This window comes from Salvelinus namaycush, chromosome 8 (genome assembly GCF_016432855.1).
Source record: "Salvelinus namaycush isolate Seneca chromosome 8, SaNama_1.0, whole genome shotgun sequence".
Classification (NCBI taxonomy): domain Eukaryota; kingdom Metazoa; phylum Chordata; class Actinopteri; order Salmoniformes; family Salmonidae; genus Salvelinus; species Salvelinus namaycush.
The window spans coordinates 33,537,423-33,554,064 of record NC_052314.1 but is presented as its reverse complement, the minus strand read 5'-3'; the positions used below and the strand labels follow the sequence as shown (position 1 = coordinate 33,554,064).

At 42.2% G+C, this 16,642-nt stretch overlaps 1 protein-coding gene across 1 annotated transcript in view; it reads left to right on the top strand.

Moving 5' to 3' along the window:
* Window positions 1–412: 412 nt before the first annotated feature.
* LOC120052102 (cadherin-2-like) overlaps window positions 413–16,642 on the top strand; it is a 49,350-nt gene continuing 33,120 nt past the window's right edge. The window contains exons 1-12 of the mRNA XM_038998954.1: window positions 413–434; window positions 4,139–4,383; window positions 6,186–6,359; window positions 6,939–7,094; window positions 8,157–8,301; window positions 8,384–8,556; window positions 8,687–8,824; window positions 9,104–9,289; window positions 10,728–10,981; window positions 14,111–14,253; window positions 15,160–15,393; window positions 15,751–15,984. Coding sequence (XP_038854882.1) covers window positions 413–434; window positions 4,139–4,383; window positions 6,186–6,359; window positions 6,939–7,094; window positions 8,157–8,301; window positions 8,384–8,556; window positions 8,687–8,824; window positions 9,104–9,289; window positions 10,728–10,981; window positions 14,111–14,253; window positions 15,160–15,393; window positions 15,751–15,984 — 2,104 coding nt within the window. The remainder of the gene's footprint in view (window positions 435–4,138; window positions 4,384–6,185; window positions 6,360–6,938; window positions 7,095–8,156; window positions 8,302–8,383; window positions 8,557–8,686; window positions 8,825–9,103; window positions 9,290–10,727; window positions 10,982–14,110; window positions 14,254–15,159; window positions 15,394–15,750; window positions 15,985–16,642) is intronic.

Sequence of the window (16,642 nt, the reverse complement as noted above, 5' to 3'; positions counted from 1 at the left end):
GATGGTCCCAGATGGTCTCAAACCATCCCAAACAATTATAAATAAAGTAATGAAATGGTATGGAGGTTTTAAAGTTAGTGGTACGTTGTGCAGCTAAAGTATTACCCCACCTGGGTTTTGAAGTGCACTAATCGTTCTGCTGCACCACAAAGTCTATAGCAGTTCCATAAACACGGATTACCTAGAATACATCTCTGCACTTAGCAAAAGAGTTCCATCTGCACTGCTATTTTAGTTATCAATAGAGCCCCACAGTGGAGGTGTCATAATACCCATAAAACCTAGCGGACAAACAGGCAAATGGTTCCAATCGTATTTCCACCATTCATTTGTCCAATAGGGGATTTTAGAAACACTTAAAATAAAGGCCGTGTTTCGTGTAGGCTTAACTTGGCGTGCCGTTTTGATAACCATGTACATCTCTCTCGGACAAGGTGACCTTTATCAATATATTAGTCTCTATTTACTCTCAGATTCAAAAATGCTGATTAGCATCAAAGTAGATATCATATAAAACTACAACTCCCTGCAAGCTCCTGCATGTCATCTCTAGCTGACACCTTGGCTAACAGGTATTGTGTCAATTGAAAACTGGCAAAAGACAGTTCACAGAATTGTCCATTTAATGAAATGTAGCCAATTTGGTCATCACTATATTTTAGGGCTGACCCCAATTAGTTGACTGGTCGATTGTTTGGTCTTTAGGTTGTTGGTCGACCAAGATTATTTTAGTCGCACAGTTATATATATATATAACTGTGCGACTAAAATAATCTTGGTCGACCAACAACCTAAAGACCAAACAATCGACCAGTCAACTAATTGGGGTCAGCCCTAAAATATAGTATATATTTATATTTATTTATTTATATTTATATATTTTATATATACAGTATATCACAAAAGTGAGTACACCCCTCACATTTTTGTAAATATTTGAGTATATCTTTTCATGTGACCACACTGAAGAAATGACACTTTGCTACAATGTAAAGTAGTGAGTGTACAGCTTGTATAACAGTGTAAATTTGCTTTCCCCTCAAAATAACTCAACACACAGCCATTAATGTCTAAACGGCTGGCAACAAAAGTGAATACACCCTTAAGTGAAAATGTCCAAATTGGGCCCAATTAGCCATTTTCCCTCCCCGGTGTCATATGACTCGTTAGTGTTACAAGGTCTCAGGTGTGAATGGGGAGTAGGTGTGTTAAATTTGGTGTCATCGCTCTCACACTCCCTCATACTGACTGGTCACTGGAAGTTCAACATGGCACCTCATGGCAAAGAACTCTCTGAGGATCTGAAAAAAATAATTGTTGCTCTACATAAATATGGCCTGGGCTATAAGAAGATTGCCAAGACCCTGAAACTGAGCTGCAGCACGGTGGCCAAGACCATACAGCGGTTTAACTGGACAGGTTCCACTCAGAACAGGCCTCGCCATGGTCGACCAAAGAAGTTGAGTGCACGTGCTCAGCGTCATATCCAGAGGTTGTCTTTTGGAAATAGACGTATGAGTGCTGCCAGCATTGCTGCAGAGGTTGAAGGGGTGGGGGGTCAGCCAGTCAGTGCTCAGACCATACGCCGTACACTGCATCAAATTGGTCTGCATGGCTGTCGTCCCAGAAGGAAGCCTCTTCTAAAGATGATGCACAAGAAAGCCCGCAAACAGTTTGCTGAAGACAAGCAGACTAAGGACATGGATTACTGGAACCATGTCCTGTGGTCTGATGAGACCAAGATAAACTTATTTGGTTCAGATGGTGTCAAGCGTGTGTGGCGGCAACCAGGTGAGGAGTACAAAGACAAGTGTGTCTTGCCTACAGTCAAGCATGGTGGTGGGAGTGTCATGGTCCGGGGCTGCATGAGTGCTGCCGGCACTGGGGAGCTACAGTTCATTGAGGGAACCATGAATGCCAACATGTACTGTGACATACTGAAGCAGAGCATGATCCCCTCCCTTCGGAGACTGGGCCGCAGAGCAGTATTCCAACATGATAACGACCCCAATCACACCTCCAAGACGACCACTGCCTTGCTAAAGAAGCTGATGGACTGGCCAAGCATGTCTCCAGACCTAAACCCTATTGAGCATCTGTGGGGCATCCTCAAACGGAAGGTGGAGGAGTGCAAGGTCTCTAACATCCACCAGCTCCATGATGTCGTCATGGAGGAGTGGAAGAGGACTCCAGTGGCAACCTGTGAAGCTCTGGTGAACTCGAGGGTTAAGGCAGTGCTGGAAAATGATGGTGGCCACACAAAATATTGACACTTTGGGCCCAATTTGGACATTTTCATTTAGGGGTGTACTCACTTTTGTTGCCAGCGGTTTAGACATTAATGGCTGTGTGTTGAGTTATTTTGAGGGGACAGCAAATTTACACTGTTATACAAGCTGTACACTCACTACTTTACATTGTAGCAAAGTGTCATTTCTTCAGTGTTGTCACATGAAAAGATATACTCAAATATTTACAAAAATGTGAGGGATGTACTCACTTTTGTGATATACTGTGTGTATATATATATATATCTTTTTTTCTTTTTCTTTATTTCTACTATTTTCTACATTGTAGAATAATAGTGAGGGCATCAAAACTATGAAATAACAAATATGAAATCATGTAGTAACCTAAAAAGTGTTATATATTTCAAAATACATTATATATTTTACATTTTTCAAAGTAGCCACCCTTTGCCTTGATGACAGCTTTGCACACGCATGGCATTTTCTCAACCAGCTTCATGAGGTAGTCACCTGGAATTAATTTCAATTAACATGTGTGCCTTGTTAAAAGTTAATTTGTGGAATGGCTTTCCTTCTTAATGCATTTGAGCCAATCATTTATGTTGTTACAAGGTAGGGGTGGTATACAGAAGATAGCCCTATTTGGTAAAAGACCAAGTCCAAATTATGGCAAGAACAGCTCAAATAAGCAAAGAGAAATTACAGTCCATCATTACTTTAAGACATGAAGGTCAGTCAAATCTGGGAAATTTCAAGAAATTTGAAAGTTTATACAAATGCAGTCCCAAAAACCTTCAAACGTTATAATGAAGCTGTCTCTCATGAGGACCACCACAGGAAAGGAAGATCCAGAGTTACCTCTGCTGCAGAGGATAAGTTCATTAGAATTAACTGCACCTCAGATTGCAGCCCAAATAAATGTTTCACAGAGTTCAACAGTCACATCTCAACATCAACTGTTCAGAGGAGATTGCGTGAATCAGGCCTTCATGGTTGAATTGCTGCAAAGAAACCACTACTAAAGGACATCAATAAGAAGAAGAGACTTGCTTGGGCCAAAAAACACGAGCAGTGGACATTAGACCAGTGGAAATCTGTCCTTTGGTCAAATTTGTTCAAATTTGTGATTTTTGGCTCCAACCATCATGTCGTTGTGAGACGCAGACTAGGTGAATGGATGACCTCCGCATATGTGATTCCCACCGTGAAGCATGGAGGAGGAGGTGTGATGCTGTGAGGGTGCTTTGCTGGTGACACTGTCTGTGATTTATTTAGAATTCAAGGCACACTTAACCAGCATGGCTGCCACAGCATTCTGCAGCAATACGCCATCCCACCTGGTTTGCGCTTATTGGGACTATCATTTGTTTTTCAACAGGACAATGATCCAAAACACACCTCCAGGCTGTGTAAGGGCAATTTGACCAAGAAGGAAAGCGATTGAGTGCTGCTTCAGATGACCTGGCCTCCACAATCACCTGACCTCAACCCAATTGAGATGGTTTGGGATGAGTTTGACTGTAGAATGAAGGAAAAGCAGCCAACAAGTGCTCAGCATATGTGGGAACTGTTGGAAAAGCATTCCAGGTGAAGCTGGTTGAGAGAAGGCCAAGAGTGTGCAAAGCTGTCATTAAGGCAAAGAGTGGCTACTTTGAAGAATCTCAAATCTCAAATATATTTGATTTGTTTAACACTTTTTTGCTTACCACATGATTCCATATGTGTTATTTCATGGTTTTGATGACTCCACTATTATTCTACACTGTAGAAAATAGTAAAAATTAACAAAAACCCTTGAATGAGTAGGTGTGTCCAAACTTTTGACTGGTATGTTGTCTTCCTCTGTTTTCATATCTTGCTGACATCTCTCTTGCTCTCTCTCCCTGCAGTGAGGTTCGCAGACTGTGGCCTGGGTGACAGGGTGCTGTTGGAGGTGGTTGACGTGGAGGACTTCAGGCTGGATGAGGATGGCACGGTGTACGCCCGGCATGCCTTCCGTCTTGCCGACAGGAAGAGCGCCTTGGTGGTGCGAGCGAGGGATCTGGAGACCAAGGAGGATTGGAAGACGCATGTTTACCTCCTCCTCCGGAACGACAGAAAGCGAGAGACGACAGAACACAAACTCATCAAACAGGTCTGGGATATAATACCAATTTTCATTTTCATTTAACAGACGACTTTATCCAAAGCAACACACTTTTACACTACGCAGTTGTGGCCCATGCGGGAAATGAAAACACAACCCATGCATTCTGTAAAAACTCCTGGCCATAGGTGTGTAGAAATGACACAATGGAAACATGATGATGAAGTATAATGTTATCAAGGGTATATACCTCCTCTGTTAGTCTTTGATGGCCAGTAAAGTGCTGATAACCACAGAAAGAAGACGAGGCTCACTACAGTACAGTGTGCATCCCAAATGTCACCCTATTTCCTATATTGTGTGCTATTTTTCACCAGGTCCCTGGTCAATAGTAGTGCACTATGTAGGGAACAGGGTAGCATTTGGAATGTAGACAGCATCTGCACAGCAAATTCTCCAGTTTTAAAAAACAAACACATTTAACACTGAGTGTTTAATCAACACTGAAAGTGTTGTGGACCCTGTGGCCCCATATAGACACCCAAAAAGTGTTAAATAAACACACTGCTTAGTGTAAAGCCTTATTCTAATTGAGTTTACACCCATGACTCAAGTTGTTAGTGACAGGGACATGGTTGTTCCATTTTCTGCTTTCAAGGTGATGTGTCATTCTTATTGGAAACCAGCCAGTGTTGGGATGTCCAACATAAGCTATAAGACTACCTAAAGCATCTAAACTGGAACAAACGTTTCAGTAACGGGTGCAATAATTCAAGTTTCAGGACCCCGTATTAGTGTAAAACTAAGCCCTCAAAATAAGGCCTTATGAAATACATATTGTGTTAAATATGTATTATTTTTAATGGTAACATTATTACTTAAGATCGCACTTGGTGAAGGCCACAGGACTGAAAATGGATGAATGCAGCTACCATGTCTCTGTCACTAACAAATAGAGTCATGGGTGGTAATTCTACAATTTACTTGAAAGCCAAGGCACTCTGGGAAATATTTGAATAAGGCTTTACACTAAGCAGTGTGTTAATTTAACACTGTTTTTGCGTCTATATGGGTCCACAGATTCAACACTTTCAGTGATGATTTAAAACTTTTCGTGTTACTTTGTTTGTTCTTTAACCATAGACAATTTGCTTTGTGGTGCTACTGCCTGCTGTGTGTTAATTAGAGCATTAAGGAGGTCCTCTATATATGAGGAGACATTCCCCAGTAAACATTTTGCCAGAATGTGCAGTGCCATATGCTTAGTGTGTCCATTTAATGTCTCTCAGCATTCTGTGGGAGCAGGGGAAACAGTGTGAGGAAAGAAAAAGCTGTTTAAAATACCACCAATACCAAACTTGTGAATAAAAGCTATGAAATTGAACAAGTGGAGTGTTAGGCAGCTATTAGTCAGAGCTCGCTCAACAGACGGATGGATCAGAATACTCTGAGAAAAGGGAAGGAGAGGCAAGTGGGAGAAAGAGTTATGACGCAGCAGAAAGCTGTTGGACGAGGGTACATAGGGGAAAGATGGAGAGAATGAAGTGAAAGAGAGAAAGGAGGGAAAATATAGGGATAGAGATGAGGTGGAGGGATGCAGAGAGAGGATGAGATGGCTGATGGCTACATACACAGCCAGCCAGCCAGTCTGATCATCGGTCAGGTCCTCAGAAATGATGTCATAAATCCAGCTCTGTGGAACGAGGACACGAATACCCTAAATCATAGTGTTCTTGTGTGTGTGGGTCTGAGTAATCTGCGTGTCTCTGCCTCTGTGTGGGGTGGGGTGGGGGGGGGGGGGGTGTTGCACAACCTGTGTGTAACCTTTTGTTGTTGTCTCATCTCTGCAGGTGAACTCCAGCTCTGCAGCTGTGACTCAGCATGCGCGAGAGATCGTGTTTCCATGGCACAGCTTGGTCGTTGGGGACGATGGATCTCTGAGGCGGGTGAAGAGGGACTGGGTCATTCCCCCCATCAACGTCCCTGAGAACTCACGAGGACAGTTCCCCGAGGAGCTAGTCAGGGTAGGGGAGACGCATGCATACACGGAGACACACACAAACGGGTTGTAAGTAAGCATTTCACGGTAAAGTCTACACTTGTTGTATTCGGCGCATGTGACAAATACAGTTTGATTTGGAACACAGAGACACACAGAGACACACATACAGTACACACACAACACACACAGTTCAAAGGACACATTTCCCCACTAGCTCACACGGTTTTATAGTGTATGTTTGTGTGTACAGTTTTTGTGTATATGTACAGTACAAACTGTATGTGTGCGGTTCCAGTGAATGTAAAGCTCACTATTTCCTCCTAACACCATCTGCTGATATATTTATATTGTAATCAGCGGCATAAGGGTGAGACGGGGTTAATGGGAGTGTGATGGTGATTTATACATGTTTTATTAAGGTTTATAGTGCATCTGCTGTTTCCTGTCTGTACTATACAGCCTATGTATGGTGTTGAGGGGAGCTAAAGATGTTTTAAATAAGTGTGGTTGTAAATGTACTGTGTCTAAACTGGGAATATCTCTCACTCCACCTCCCTCTGTCTCTCTCCATCTGTATCTCTCTCTCTCTCCCTCCTCCTAGATCCGGTCGGACCGTGATAAGAACAGTCTCCTGCGTTACAGTGTGACTGGACCCGGTGCTGACCAGTCTCCGACCGGGATCTTCATTATCAACCCCATCTCTGGCCAGCTCTCTGTGACCAAACCCCTCGACCGGGAACAGATCTCCAACTTCCATGTAAGGTTTCAGCTCATAGAATTAGAATGAGTAGAATTAGCATCCACATTCCTGTCAATTACTCCATAATGGGTGGCTTGGTGGCCAACATTCTTTATCGGTCTATGTGAAATGTAGTAAAAAGCTATACAGAGTAGGTTGGACAGGAAACTTTGATCTTGAGAACATACTCAATGCAGACACACAAGCAACTTTGATCTGCAGCAGAGCATTTGCATGAAGGATGGGGCCATCTCATGAATATTCATAGTTATGTAGCTGTCAGAGTCACTGAAGCTCTGTCATGAATATTAATTAGGTGTTGCCGTGGCAGTACTGGAGACAAGGTATAGGGAGCTGCACAGACAGTATTGTAGCTATGAGACAGGGTCTAGGAGTAGGTACTGTAACAGCTGTATGTTATGGCAGCTACTACTCCCTGCCTAGTGGTAGGCCTCTCTACCTCTCTGCCGTGGCTGTTTTGGAGACAGGGTACAGCGTACAGGGGAGCGTACTCAGCTTTCATACCTGTAGGGATCTCTGTTAGAGAGCAGTCGGGGAGAGGCCCTAGGAGAGAAACACTTAAGGATCTTTAGATCCAACCTTGAGAGGCCAAGTGTACACAAACCTCAGAGTCAATAGTCCTGTTCCAATCCCAATAACTTACACCCTTCCCCTCTCTCTGCCCTTGGTGGATTGCCCTATGAAGTGTAAGCAAAACGCTGAAAACTATACGGTCTATGAGGAGATATTACCATATTGCTTACACATATGGAATCCTTTCTGATCCATGTGAGAGAGAAAACAAGAGAAGAGGGAAAGTCATGGGTTATCGAGTTGGAAACAAATTTGATAGAAAGAGAACAGCCATGGCCTGGTGAATTCAGACTGAACGCTATGCTAACAGTCTGGTTTAACCAGGTTAAAACAACCATGCCCTAACCCTGTATTAGTCTCTGGAACTGCGAGCCCATACCATTCCCATAAGTGTGCCTAACCATGAACCTGTATTTGTGTGTCTATAGTTGACAGCCCATGTCCTTACCATGCGATTAACCTGTACTACTGTATGCATCCGTGTAGCTGCGAGCCCATGCTGTGGACCTGAATGGGAACCAGATAGAGAACCCCATAGACATCGTCATCAACGTCATAGACATGAATGACAACAGACCAGAGTTTACACACACCATCTACAACGGATCAGTACCAGAGGGATCCAAACCAGGTAACAGCGCACACACACACACGCATGCACGTATTCCATTGTGTGAGAGGTTTTAATTGACTTGTTTGGTTTACGTTCCCAGGGTCCTTTGTGATGACAGTTACTTCACTGGACAAGGATGACCCGAAAACAGCCAATGGGATGCTCCGATACAAGATTATATCTCAGAACCCTGAAAACCCCTCCTCCAACATGTTCACCATCAACAACAAGACAGGAGGAATCATCACTGTGGCTGCAGGGCTAGACAGAGAGGTGTGTGTGTACTTGTGTGTGCTGTCTATCAATGTGTATCAATGTTTTTATGATTGTGTGTTCACAATATAGACTGTCTATATTATACGCTGTAACATGGACCTGTACCCTGTTGTCTTCCTTCTTCCAGAAAGTTCCTCAGTACACGTTAATCATCCAGGCTACTGACATGGAGGGGAACCCAACCTATGGCCTGTCTAACACAGCTACGGCTATCATCAGAATCACTGACGTCAATGATAACCCCCCAGAGTTCACCGCTGACAAAGTAAGTCACAGACAGACAAACAGACATACTGACAGATAGACAGACATACACACACACGAATGTACACACACACAGATGCATACAGACATACAATACACGAACACGTACAAACAAACAAACACACTTTCTCTCTCAAACACAGAAAAAAAAACACAGAATGATATTTTCTTCAAATAAACCAAATGTTTTATCAAAAGAGACCATCTTTCTCATATTATTGAGCAATATTTTCATATTTCACTCCCGCCTCTCTCTCTCTCACTTGCCCTCGCTCTGTAGTTCTATGGAGAGGTGCAGGAGAACCGTGTGAATGTGATCGTAGCTAATCTGACAGTAACAGATAAGGACCAGCCCCACAGTGCAGCCTGGAGTACTGTGTACAGGATCACAGCTGGAGACCCCACTGGACGCTTCTCCATCCCCACTGACCTCACCACCAATGAGGGACTGGTCACTGTGGTTAAGGTATGGATTTACACAGCTCTGTTGAGAAATATTTCCAATGTATTTTTCATGAATGGAAAATTAACTTTTACAGCACATACCTGTATATACATGCAGACAAATAGACAGAGATACAGCACAGATGGAGTATCTTCAGAAATTATTCATACCCATTGATTTATTCTAAATTTTGTTGTTTTACAGCCTGAATACAAAATTGATTAAATAGATTTTTTTCTTCCCCATCTACACACGAAGTGAAAACATGTTTTTAGACATTTTTGCAAATGTATTGAAAATTAAATACAGAAATATCTCATTTACATAAGTATTCACATCCCTGAGTAAATATGTGTTAGAATCACATTTGGCAGTGATTAAAGCTGTGAGTCTTTCTGGGTAAGTCTCTAAGAGCTTTGCAAACCTGGATTATACAATGTTTGCACATTAATCTTTGAAAAATTCTTCAAGCTCTGTCAAGTTGGTTGTTGATCATTGCTAGACAGCCATTTCCAAGTCTTGCCATATATTTTAAAGCTGATTTAAGTCAAAACTGTAACTAGGCCACTCAGGAACATTTAATGTCATCTTGGTAAGCAACTCCAGTGTACTGTATATTTTGCATTGTATTTTAGGTCATTGATCTGCTGAAAGGTGAATTTGTCTCCCAGTGTCTGTTGGCAAGCAGACTGAAGCAGGTTTTCCTCTAGGATTTTGCCTGTGCTTAGCTCTATTCCATGTCTTTTAATCATAAAAAACTCCCTAGTCCTTGCCGATGACAAGCATACCCATAACATCATGCAGCCACCACCATGCTTAAAAATATGAAGAGTGGTACTCAGTAATGTGTTGTGTTAGATTTGCACCAAACATAAGGCTTTGTATTCAGGATATAAAGTTCCTTTCTTTGCCACATTTTTTGGTGAAATCATGGTGAAATCCCTTAGCGATTTCCTCCATGGTGAAATACGTTAGCAGTTTCCTTCCTCTCCGGCAACTGAGTTAGGAAGGATGCCTGTGTCTTTGTAGTGACTGGGTGGATTGATACACCATCCAAAGTGTAGTGAATAACTTCACCATGTTCAAATGAGTCCATGCAACTTATGTGACTTGTTAAGAGTATTTTTACTCCTGAACTTATTTCGGCTTTCCATAACAAAGGGGTTGAATACTTGACTCAAGACATTTCAGATTTTAATTTTAATTTCATTTGTAAACATTTCTAAAAACAAAATTCCACTTTGACCTTATGGAGTATTGTGTCAAGAAATCTCAATTTAATAATTTTTTTATTCAGGCTATAACACAACAAAATGTGGAAAAAGTCAAGGGGTTTGAATACTTTCTGAAGACACTGTGCATTACGGCTGTTTTCAAAGTGAGAGCTCTGGTATGTAAGATTTACTAACAAATTGAAGTGTAAACTGCGTGGCTAACTGGTATGTGTGTATCTCTTCAGCCTATAGACTATGAGGTGAGTCGTTCCTTCGTGCTGACGGTACTGGCTGAGAACGAGGTTTCCCTGGCCCGTGGTATCCACCTGCCCCGTCAGTCCACCGCCACCGTGTCTGTACGCATCACAGACGTCAACGAGAGCCCAGAGTTCTCCCCCAACCCCAAAGTCATCAAACTAGAGGAGGGGCTACCGGGCGGCTCGCTACTCACCACCTTTACAGCACAGGACCCTGACAGATACATGCAACAGAACATACGGTAAGTAGATGAGAGAGAGATCAGCATTGTGCATGTTAGCTAATATATATATTTTTAATTTAACCTTTATTTAACTAGGCAAGTTCATTAAGAACAAATTCTTATTTACAACGACAGCCTAAGAGCAGTGGGTTAACCGCCTTGTTCAGGGATAGAACAACAGATTTTTACCTTTTCAGCTCAGCGATTTGATCTAGAAACCTTCCGGTTACAGGCCCAACGCTCTAACCACTAGTCTACCTGCCGCGCCATTATGTTTTTTATGTGTTGAATGTGTATGTTTCAAATGCATTACATAATGTCGCGTTACTTCCTGTTGTAATTGACCCGCTCCAAAGTTCCTATCCATTCGCAACACTCCAATGGATAGGAACTTTCGTCAGGGGTGTCAGGGTCGCCTAGTGGTTAGAGCATTGGACTAGTAACCGAAAGGTTGCAAGTTCGAATCCCCGAGCTGACAAGGTACAAATCTGTCCTTCTGCACCTGAACAAGGCTGTTAACCCACTGTTCCTAGGCCGTCATTGAAAATAAGAATTTGTTCTTAACTTCTTGAGCCTATGGGGGGTGCTATTTCGACTTTGGAAAAATGAGTTCCCAAATTAAACTGCCTCGTACTCAATTCTTGCTCGTACAATATGCATATTATTATTACTATTGGATAGAAAACACTCTCTAGTTTCTAAAACCGTTTGAATTATGTCTCTGAGTGAAACAGGACTCATTCTGCAGCACATTTCCTGTCAGGGAGTGAGATTTCTGAAATCGAGGTCCCTGTTCTGGGGTCAGTTTATAAGTCCCTATGTACGCTGTGGGGCTACAAACACTGCATACGCCTTCCTCTAGATGTCAGTAAGTGGTGAGAATTTGAATGGAGTGGATTGCGCAATCTGGGACCTTATATAAGACCGTGGAGCGGAAGTACCGTCCTTTTCAACGGTGCGCCTGGCGCAGTAGGGACATCAGAGTGGCCTCCTGCCAAGCTTTCGTTTTGCCAGTTCTATATCTCCGGTCATGTTTTTATTCGTTATAGTTGTTAAAGACATCATAAGGTAGTTAATTTAAACTGACTTATAGCAATTTATATCAGTTTATTGCGATTTTCTGGCATTTCTTTGTGACGCGCTTTCAAGAGTTGGACACCTTTCCGGCACATGCCGAACGTTAGCGGCTATTTCGACAGGACAAGAGAACATCTTTCAACCAAAAGACGATTGTTTTGGACAAAGGACACCTTTCCCAAGATTCTGATGGGAGTTCATCAAAAAGTAAGAACTATTTATGCTGATAAATCGTTGTTCTGTTGAAAAATGTTAAATGCATAAGCCGCCATTAATTTCAGTGTAGCCTTGCTTTAGCGCACGCTGTATTGCGCAATAACGTTAATTTTAAAAATGTAACAAAGTGATTGCATTAAGAACTAATTTGTCTTTCATTTGCTGTCCACCCTGTATTTTTTAGTCAAGTTTATGATTATTTATTGATTAGAATAGGTGCCTCTCCAAGATGGCGCCCGACATTTTCTGGGCAGCTTGGCAACTTTTCTCATTGTATAACCACGATTTGTGCGGCTAAATATGCACATTTTCGAACAAACTCTATATGCATTGTGTAATATGATGTTACAGGACTGTCATCTGAAGAATTCTGAGAAGGTTAGTGAAAAAATTAATATCTTTTGGTGGTTTATACGTAATCGCTACGTTTGGCCAGAATCAATGCTGTTGTGATGTTTGCTATTGTGGTATGCTAATATAACGCTATATTGTGTTTTCGCTGTAAAACACTTAGAAAATCTGAAATATTGTCTGGATTCACAAGATCTGTGTCTTTCAATTGCTGTACGCTGTGTATTTTTAAGAAATGTTTTATGATGAGTAATTAGGTAATACACGTTGCTCTCTGTAGTTATTTTAGTCGCTTTGCTGAGAGTTATGATGGTGGCTGCAATGGTAAACTATGATTTATACCTGAAATATGCACATTTTTCTAACAAAACATATGCTATACAATAAATATGTTATCAGACTGTCATCTGATGAAGTTGTTTCTTGGTTAGTGGCTATTTATATCTTTATTTGGTCGAATTTGTGATAGCTACTGATGGAGTAAAAAAGTGTTGGAGTAAAAAAAAGTGGTGTCTTTTGCTAACGTGGTTAGCTAATAGATTTACATATTGTGTCTTCCCTGTAAAACATTTTAAAAATCAGAAATGATGGCTGGATTCACAAGATGTGTATCTTTCATCTGGTGTCTTGGACTTGTGATTTAATGATATTTAGATGCTAGTATTTACTTGTGACGCTATGCTAGGCTATGCTAGTAGCTTTTCTACTGATGGGGGTGCTCCCGGATCCGGGTTTGGGAGGTGTTAGAGGTTAACTGACTTGCCTAGTTAAATAAATAAAGTCTGACACCTCGAATAAGCTCACGTTTCAAACGCTGGTGATGGCAAAAACGGAGAGCTTTTCTTAAAAAAAGTAATTGTTTAAATGGCTAAATAACTGAAGTGCACCAGAGGAACTTGCTACTGTGATTCCTGAAATGCAGAGCCTGTTGATTATTTTATCCAAATTATACTTTTGTTACATTGTTTGCTAGCTCTGTCTCATTGACCACCTAACATTGCTAGCTAGCCACTTAAAGGTCCAATGCATCCGTTTTTATTGTAATATCTAATCATTTCTGGGCAGCAATTGAGTACCTTACTGTGATTGTTTTCAATTAAAATGGTCAAAAATAAATACAAATATTTCTCAAGCAAAATGTTGTTTGGACTGTCTGGGAGTGGAAAGGGGAAAATGGAAAATTAGCTAGTTTTGGCAGAGTGGTTTGGAACTCTCTTATTCGTCTATTAACTAATTTACCGCATGGTGATTTTGCCATGGAAGGCCAAATCTCCATCCCGCCAAAACAGGCTGAAATTTCAGGCGGTCTTTTCAAACTCCTGATTCATTTCCTTGTATATTAAAAACACAGTTTGAGATCATTGTGAGGGGATTTCACCAGTGGTTTGAGTGGTGAATTGGGCTTCCTGGGAAAATGTAGTCTGAGGTAGCAACAGTAACCAAGGGTGGCGGGGCTTAGCAAAGGGTAAATTGTGTACTGTCATCTCATTTGTTGATTTTAAGGTACGCCAAGGTGTTCGACCCTGCTAATTGGCTGAAGATAGACCCTGTAAACGGGCGGATCTCCACCATCGCTGTGCTGGACAGAGAGTCTCCATATGTGAAGAATAACCTCTACAACATCACCTTCATGGCCACTGACAATGGTGAGAGTGCGGGCGGACCTGTACTGTTTTTGGAACTTAGTGTATAGCTGTGTGGGGGGGATGGGGTAATCATGCAGAGAAGCACTTTGAGCTAAATCTCACTATTCACATGAATTAAATTAAATTACAATCCATTTAGTTTTACTCACTTTCTTGGCGCGATAAGATAACTATTTTGTTGCACCCCCCAAAAAATAAAGGAAAATATCAGATGACAATGGTAGTACTACTACAGAAAAGTATATGTATACACATGAGCACACAAGCTAGTGTTCACATACACATTCTCTAAAAACACCACTCACACACAGAAAGCCCATGCTGTGTCTCAGCTCAATTCTGACTGAGCTCTTCATTGTGCTTTTGTCACACACACACACACACACACACACACACACACACACACACACACACACACACACACACACACACACACACACACACACACACACACACACACACACACACACACACACACACACAGATCAGCTGTGTGCCTCAGGCAGCCTCCCTAACGTACTGATTTCCCTCTCCCTCATTCCCTTACTCACCCTCCTGGTGTGTTTTATCATACATTTCTCTCATCTCAAATTTAGGAGGTTAGTTTCACTGAAGGCATATGTAGCTGTTGACGGAGTGTTGTTTTAAGAAATTTGAGTGTTGCAATATGGTTTGGGGTGTGACATAATATTATGTATGACAGCATGAATCCTGTTTGTGTTGAGTGCTGTAATGTGCTCCTTTTAACATATAGTTCAGTACAGTATCTAAGTTGCACCAAACAGGCTGTCTTTTTGTAATTGTTTTATTATTCCTGCCTATGTAAGGTGTCTTTTTCTTCACTTTGCTTATCTCACTAGTCTCTCCATCTCTCTCTCCTCCATCCCTTTATCCTCCCTCTCTCAGGCATCCCCCCAGCCAGTGGTACAGGTACATTACAGATGTACCTGTTGGACATAAATGACAATGCTCCTCGTGTCTTCCCTCCGGAGGTGGAGATGTGTGAGAAGCCTGAGCCCAACACCATCAACATCACCGCCAGTGACCCCGATCTGACCCCTAACGCCGGCCCCTTTGCCTTCGAACTGGCCAAGCGTCCGGCAGATGCACGCAGGAACTGGACCCTCACACGCCTCAATGGTTAGTCTGTCTGCTTTTTCCCCTCTTTCTCTCCATTTCTCTTTCTCAACTGAATTGAATTCAAAAATGTTTTATTGGCATGACAAAATAACTTGTTGAACATTCTCCCCCATCTCGCTCTCTTTCTTTCTTTACCCTTCCCTCTATTACTCTCCCTTGCTCGCTCTCTCTCTCTCCATAACTCTCTCTCACTCTTATTTCCTGTCTTTGTCTCTAAAACTCTCTACCTCCATCTGTAACTCCCCACAAACTCTCTTTTCCTCCCCACCTCTCTCTCTCTTCCCCCTCTCTCTTATTCTCCCCCCTCTCTCTTTATTTATTTTCCTCCCCCTCTCTCTCTGTATGTCCCTATCCCAGGTGAATATGCTCAGATCAGGCTGCGGATAGGTTTTCTGGAGAGTGGTATCTACGAGGTTCCTATCATCATCACAGACTCAGGCAACCTGCCCATGTCCAATACATCCTACCTGCAGGTCAAGGTGTGTCAGTGTGATCACCATGGAGACTGCGTGGACATGGAACGCATCATCGCAGCAGGGCTGGGCACTGGAGCCATCATCGCTATCCTCATCTGTATCATCATACTGCTAGGTGAGTCTGGTTATACAGGCTAGGACAGGCTTACCCACACACTCAAGCAGACTTGCACACACCAACACTAACAGCACACAGCCATATCCCCTGCCTTATCTCCCTCATTCTCCTATATGGGTCTTTTTATAGCTCCAGTACAATCTCAGAAATAAATGTTTGGATTTGTTCCTAAAGGGGTACCTCCGCTTGTCACTGGGGTGGTACCCTGACCTCCTTTGTACTTTTAGTTATACTGTAGGTACATAATTGTACCCCAGTACATACCTCAGATAATACCTTTCTCTAGTGATGGAGAAATGAAGCTTCCTGAAGCATCGAGATTTTCCAACCAATTGTGTCGAAAACAGGTTCATTACGAGGCTTTGATCAACATAGTGTACACTAGTGGCACCTCCTGGTCAAAATAATTTAGAGCAGCCAAATTATTATAGATGACGTCCCATACCCCGTAGCATGTGCGCAGCGTTGTCTTTTTTTCTTATACCAAACCAATGCCAAACCAATTAGGTGGTTGTTCGACCAAACGAAACTTCGGACGCCATTGATCATGTGCTTCTGATAAAAGGATACAGGCATCGGCACACTGCTTCAAAGTACACTGCTTAGTAATATTGACGCATGCCTCGGGAAATCCAGCATCAAACGTAACATCACT